This window comes from Fukomys damarensis, unplaced genomic scaffold (genome assembly GCF_012274545.1).
Source record: "Fukomys damarensis isolate Sample0158 unplaced genomic scaffold, DMR_v1.0_HiC HiC_scaffold_2, whole genome shotgun sequence".
NCBI lineage: Eukaryota > Metazoa > Chordata > Mammalia > Rodentia > Bathyergidae > Fukomys > Fukomys damarensis.
The window spans coordinates 32,744,042-32,751,646 of NW_022900914.1; the positions used below are offsets into that span (position 1 = coordinate 32,744,042).

Below are 7,605 nucleotides of genomic sequence, written 5' to 3' on the forward strand. Positions count from 1 at the left end.
AGGGGACCAAAAAAAAAAAAAAAAAAAAAGCTTAACAAGAATACTTCTAGGGTGCAGTGGCCCGTGGCCCATGTCTGTCATTCTAGCATTTTGGGAAGTTGAGGCAGGTGGATCATAAATTCAAGTCTCCATCTGGGCAAACTTACTGAGACCTTGTCTAAAATTAAAAAAAAAAAAAATGAAGGGCTGGAATATAGCTGCCTGGGTTAGATCCCCAGTAAAACACACATGCACACACATACATGCGCACATGGACTCCATTGTTAATCCTAAGTGGTTTTGCTGTGAGAAAGCTTAGGGAAATAATGAAGGTCCGTTAAATCAAAACTCTTGAGACTGAAGATTCTCTCAATAAGCTTATGGAATCTTTGCAGATGCCAGACAGAAAGAGGATGGGGTTCAGGAATAATCCTAAATGCCAGATGGAAAAATAAATATCCACTGGACCTACTGCTAAGGGCACTTTAGTGAGGCAAATTTGGGGAAAGAAGGCACAAACTGCCCACACTGAACTCAGATTAGTTGGTGCAGATAACACAAAGGGGAAGGCTCCATAGAAGTCATTGTTGCCATTATAAAGCAAGATACAGATACACACACCTGAGGGCTTGCGATGGGATTGAAGGTAAAGTTTTGAACATACATTCAGGAAGGTGAAGTGGTCTTTTGTTGCTTTGGGCCCTTAACTGGTAATCTTCCCTCATGTCTCCACTCCATCCTCCTCGCCTTTATAATTAAATTTGGACGTCTCAGAATTCTTTTTCTCCTAGTAGCAGAACTTCAGGATGAGCCTTTCCATATTAGTTTCATTGCTTGCTATATTTTAGGATCCTTCCTTTACATATACTTAATGAAGATGACAGAACTTCTTGGATACTGATACATTTCCTGTTCCATTTTCTTTTTTTAAAAAATTGCATCTCTTTCAGAAATAACATTCTTTTCAAAAGTAATTAATGATTATTATAGAAATATGAGAAAGCACAGAAAGACACCAAGAAGAAAATGAGAATCATCTCTAATTCCACAATCCAGACAGGGCTGATTTACTTTTTGGCATGTATTTTCAGTATAGTCTTCTAGTGTTATTTTTATTCATGTATAGATATTGTGCATACTTCTCTGTAACTGGCTATTTTTCATTGACCAGTATGTCATTTCACTGCCTAATTTATATTACATGATTATTCTATATTATAAGCCATTTTAAATCTTTTTGGAGATCTAGTCCTCTTGCCATGCATTACCTCCATGAGAAGAGAGAAAACCAAATAACACACAAGATCAAACCCCTGCAAGTGAAAAAGTTCTGAAAGGAAAATGTGAAAACCAAATTGCTAATGGCTAATGATGTTGAACATCTTTCCATGTGCTTACTGACCACCTGTGTATTTTCTTTGTAGAGATGGCTATTCAGAGGACTTCTCCTTTACAATTTTGAAGAGTCAGAAAGATTACTAAAAGGGAAGAGGGTATAGAATAATGCAGAATATGCTGGTTCTTTATGAAGATGTGATTTGAAAATTTTTAATATATGTGAAATATTTTGACTACACAGAAAAGAAGAAAAATAGTATAACAAGCACAATAAACCCACTTCCAATGCTATGGTTTGAATGTTTATGACACTCATATCTATTATGTTGAAACTCATTCCCTAAAATTATAGTATTAAGGTGTGAGATCATTGGTAGTGATCAGAACATAGGAGTGTATCATTCAACAATGCACTTAGTGCCTTTGACAAGGAAACCCCAGGGAGCTATCTTGCTCTTTCCACCTTGTGAGGATGCCACGAGGAGGAGCCATTTATAAACCAAAAAGGAAGCTCTAGACTGTGAATCTGCCCATACTTGATTGTGGACTTCCCAGTCTCCAGAACAGTGAGAAATAAATTTCTGTTGTGTATAAGCTAAAACAAAAATGGCTACTCAGATACACTGTGCATTTTTTTATAGGTCCATTTGTTCACTGTGTTGTAAAAGTTGTTAACATTATGGTTGGGACCTAGAAAGTCCTCCAAAAGACTCATTTTGTTGAAGTCTTGATTGCCAGCTGGTGGGTTTTGGGGGAAATGATGGGATTGTGAGGCTTAACTTCATGAAGAGGATTAATGCGTTGATAAATTCATTAGTGAAATGGGCTTTTAGGAGATACAGCCTACTTGGAGGAAGTAGATTATTAGGGGTGTGCCTTTGAAGGGTAACCTCCCTCTCTCCCTCCCTCCTTTCCTCCCTGTCTCTCCCTTCCACCCCTTTCCTGGCTACCATTAAGATGACAGCTTTCTAAAATATGTAAAATGTTAAAAAAAAAGATGACAGCTTTCTGCACCACACCTCCCTACCACATGTTTCTTCCTTGCCATTGGCTTAGAAACAACAGAGCCACGTAACCATGAGCTGAAACCATGAGCCAAAACAAATCTTTTTTCCTTTAAATTGTTATTGTCAGGTATTCTGTCATGGTGATGGAAAGCTAGCACATATATTTTTGACAAGTCCCTTCTCAGATATATGATTTGCATATATTTTCCTTGTTTGTTCAATTCTTTAGACAAGAATACTTTATAGATACTTTTCTGTTCGGTGTCTTTGACATTTGATAAGGTGTTTTCATTATGCAGAAATTTTTAAATTATTTTTTTTGTACTGGGGATCGAACTCAGGTCCTTGCTCTTGTGAGGCAGTCACCAGAACCACTGAGCTAAATCCCCGGCTTTTAAATTCTTACACGGCTAAATTTATGTCTTACACTGCTTTGAGATGTCACAGTACCAAAAGTATTCCTTATTCCTCATATTAAAAAGGATATTACCCATAATTTCTTCTCATGTTCTATTGCTTAATCTTTCACATTTTAGATCTCTAAAGCATTTAGAATTTATCCTAGTATTTATTGTAAGAAACAGATCCAACTCAATCCTTTTTCCATACAGCTATCAAGATATTCCAAATATCATTTATTTCCCCATTTAATGAAACTTTATTTTTTTAGAGTGCTTATAAATTCACAGCAAAATGAAGCGGAAAATACAACAATTCCCAGGTAGCTCATCTCTACACATGCAACTCTTCCACTGTAATCATCTCCCACCAAAGTGCTACATCTATTGCAACTGATCAGCCTACACTGACACGTCATTATCATCCAAAGTCTGTGGTTCACGTTAGAGTTCACTCTTGCTGCTACACATTCTGTGGGCTTGGACAAATACATATTGACATGCATCCATCATGATAAAATGCACAGAATAGTTTCACTGCCCTAAAAGTCCTTTCTGTTCTACCTATTCATTCCTCCTTCCTTTTTACCCTTTGGAAACCACTAATTTTTTTGCCTCCATAATTTTACCTCTTCTAGAATGTCATATGGTTGGAATCATATGACATCTCCAATTTGCTTTTTCCACTTAATAGAACATTAAGTTTCCTCCATGTCTTTTCATGGGTTGATAATTGATTTCTTTTTGGTGAATAACGTTCCATTGTCTAGATGTGCCATAGTTTACTTATCCATTTGCCAACTGTGTTGCTTCCAAGTTTTGGCAATTATGAATTAAGCTTCTACAAACATCCATATGTAGGTTTCTGTGTGGATATAGGTTTTCAATTCATTTGGGTAAATACCAATGGGATTCACTTCCAAGGAACACAGTTATTAGTTCATGTGGCAGGAGTGTCAAGAATATGTTTAGTTTTGTAAGAAATAGATAAATTATCTTCCAAAGTAGCTGTACCATTTTATTCTGGTACAATTGGTATCAAACACAAATTAATTTAAAGTTCACTTTTCCTCCTGATTTAAGGCCCTATCTGTATTATACACTATGTTTTAATATTTTGGCAGATCCTTTTTAGATTTTCTATTATGCCATTGGCTTGTCAGTTAATTCAGACACTGTTACTATATATTTTTTTCATCACAGAAGCTGTATCCAGTGGTCTTTGTATTAGAATCAAGTTGAATTTATAAACTAAGGGAGAATTGGCATTTTCCCCCACTGTATCATCCACACCCAATTCAAAAATTATCTGTTTGACTTACTTTCATCAACTCTTTCTAAAGTATTCAATTAAGTTTTCATAGAAACTCAAAAACTCTTTCCACCCTCGTATTTCATCAGTTCATGTATATTTGTGTAATTCTAATAGCAAATAAATTGATATAAACTGAATTGAGAAAAACATAGTTAATTTATAGTAAGTATCATTAATATATTAGCATTCTAAAAAATAGCCTACTAGCCATAATTTTTCCATTGTAATGTCTGTCAAATTCTTATGGAAACCTGGAGACTGTTGTTCATCAGATGACCAGTTATGTAGTAATGATTGGGATATCAACTGGATTTAATGAGAATTGGCATCTTTATGATTGAGTTTTGCTATGCAAGAATAAGGAATATTTTTTTTAAGTCTACTTTTCTATCTTAGAGATGTGACTTTTTTATTTCCCTCTCAGTGATATATATTGCCTACTTGTTGCATTTATGCTTTGATATTTTTGTTGTTACTTAGTCTTCTCTTCTATTGTTTTTCAGCTGATTATTGTATATGTAAAGATATTTATTTCATCTTTAATTTTATATTCAACTAATTATGTATATGAAGATTTTTATTTAATGTGTAATTTTATGCTCTGAAACTTCATTAAATTACCTTGTCACTTTTACATTATTCTTACTTGAATTTTTCGTCTATCATAATTACCTCATGTGCAGATAGTTGTTTTACCTCTTTCATTTCAGCCCTTCTGCCTTTAACATTTAAAATTGTGGCTAGTTGTATTAATGTATTCAATGCAGTGTTACATGGTAGTGGTAATAGTCTTGTTCCTGACTATTGGGAATGCCACTAAGTAAAAAACTGACTTTTGAGTTCACACACCCCATGAATAATCATGTTCTAGCAAGTTCTGTCTTTAAGAAAGGAAAATGGCGTACCAGCCATGGAGAACCAGCCCACGTATAGTTGTCATGAATAAGTCTGGATATCTCAATAACAGAGAGTGCAGGAAAATAAGAATATACAAGGAATAAGTTTGAAGCATCCTTTGCTTCCTGCTTTGAGTGTTTTTTTTTAAATCATGAGTGAGAGTTTTGTCAAATACCTTTGCAGCAACTGTGAAAATAAAACGTGATTTTTCTCCTCACCTCTGTTAATACAATGAGTTATGTTATGCAGATTCTTAACATTGAGCCATGTTGCATTTGGATATAATGTACTGTTTTTTAATGTGCTTTTGGGATTCTGTTTGCTAATACTGTGCATTTGGGTTCAGTTTGCTAATATGTTAAGACTTTTATATCTGTATTAATAAGGTATATTACTATTCATGTTCTTTTTGTTAGTGATGGTTTACATTTAAAGACATTAATACATTCATTATGTAGTCCATTAAGACCAGGAAATCCTTAGATTCTAGTATGATGACTGAACTCTTAAAACAGAAGTTTCCTCAACATTGTGACAGCAGGTCTATAACTCAGGTCTAAGATCTGGTCTTATTTTATAAAACTAAAATTCTGCTCCTTGGGATATAAACTTACATTTCTGAATGTTTAGCATTCTCATGTGTCTTGAAATATTAGATGATATCCTTTCTCTCTCAATGGTCATGGGTAAGGGGCTTCAATTTATAGTGTTTACTTTTCTAAGCAAAAGTGTTTAAGCCAAAATGATACCTTCCATAGAGAGAATGGTATGTTTGAAGCTTTTCATTGATACTATTGTAGGACCTACCATCTCCTCCTCTCTACACAAAATCTCCATGTGTCCAGATTTACTTGCAGTCCTACAGTTGGTGGCATTAGCTTTATCTCACAAAACTATTCTGATGCATTTTAAAGATTTTATTAATTTGCTTAAACCATAAGTAAGTAGATTTGGTAGTAATGTTAGCATAAAAAGGGCTCAAAAATGCACAGAAAAGGCAAAGCACATTATTTCACTCTAGACCCCATGTATATTTTACATCATTTTCTAATTTAGTTGTTCAGTTAGATATGCTTAATAAAAGTTATATCAAATGCATGTTTTTCATAACTCTGTACCAATAAATGCTTCCAGCCAAACTAGATTTTTTTTTTCCATTTTCTCTCTTACAGAGGACATAAAGATAAAATATTTGTGGTAAAGTGTAACCCACATCATGTTGATAAACTGGTTACAGTTGGGATTAAGCACATCAAGTTCTGGCAACAAGCAGGTACTGTCATTTTGGGTTTATCATTTATGTAGCTGAGAGCTTTTCTCCAGGCACGTCGGGGGTTGGGACCATTGCCACTGTGTGGCTTGTATCTCTGCAAATTAAGACAAAATTTGCTTAACAAATATTCTCTCCCAAATTTACTTTAGACTATTTAATGTCTCCACTATGAAACTTAAAATAGTATGTGAGCCTATGCATATTCAACAATGTCTAGAAAGCCTCAAAAAATGTGCTGCTGTGAAAATAGTGATTTTTATATTTAGACATCTGTTCTGAAAGCAATAATTATATTGGATGACTGAGCAGGAAATAGTCATTTTGGTCGAGTGCATAAAGTTTTGAATATTTTGAGAGTTCTTTTATTAATCTATCACTGGATTTAGCATAAATCCTGACTGCACACAGAAGTAGTCAAAATAAATATTTGTGGATTATATGTTCATAGTAATGAGTAAATAAGCATGACAAAATATGGAAGAGTATCTTATTTTTTTTAATAATAAGTCATTATTGTGATTGTTTCTGAATCCTTAGCAACAGCTTTGGTACCAAGCCCAATCTCATAATGTACAAAACCAAACAGGCTACTGTTTCAGTTTCCATGTAGAGAGTGAGTCTATGTGTGATTGTCCTGATGGAGCTCATCTTAGTCATTTTCTTGTCACTGGAGCACAACACACATAATTTAAAGAAGTAGTTTATTTTGGATTAGACTGAAACCCAGTAGGGCAAACTTTAAATCCTATAGCTCCATGTCTAGTACCTGGGGCTAGTTATATGTAAATGTGAACTCCAAAAGGCTTAGATGGTTCCACCTCTGGGGAATTGCTAGTTGCATTTCTCATGGCCTTGTTCTTGGGGTGACTCTGCTCATAGCTGTGGCTTTCCTTAGCATATGTTCCACATTCATGATACCTCCAGCTTCCTTGGGTCTCCACTGCACTTTTGGTTTCACTCTCACAGCCTCCCACACAACCCTTTCAGGGGCCCACTGCTTGGCCTCCAAGGCCTTCTTCTGAAATCTGAATGGAAGACTCCATGACCTTGTAACTCTTGGATTCTGCATGTATGTAAAACTCAGCACCACATAGATGATGCCAACATCTGCTGCCAGCTCAAGCTATAGTCAGTCCCCCTTGGATCATAGCTGCAGAGGCTTCTGAGTACATGAATGGCTGAGCACTGTGAAATAAATCCCAGGAACCAATTCACTAGGCAGCGCTTCTCTAGCAGTGGTCCCACAGGCTGTCTTCTCAAAATCTTTATGACGATTCTTCACCCTTGCATCAGCAAAGGTTAGGATATTGCTGATTTCTGAAATGCCTTCAAGCCATATTTTCTATAGTCCTGATATAAAGTACATGGCTTCCTTTTTTTTTTTTTTTTTTTGTTTCC

At 35.3% G+C, this 7,605-nt stretch overlaps 1 protein-coding gene across 1 annotated transcript in view; it reads left to right on the plus strand.

Annotated features, from left to right (window-relative positions):
• Eml6 (EMAP like 6) overlaps positions 1 to 7,605 on the plus strand; it is a 251,167-nt gene that overhangs the window by 160,505 nt on the left and 83,057 nt on the right. The window contains exon 18 of the mRNA XM_010615906.2: positions 6,107 to 6,207. Coding sequence (XP_010614208.1) covers positions 6,107 to 6,207 — 101 coding nt within the window. The remainder of the gene's footprint in view (positions 1 to 6,106; positions 6,208 to 7,605) is intronic.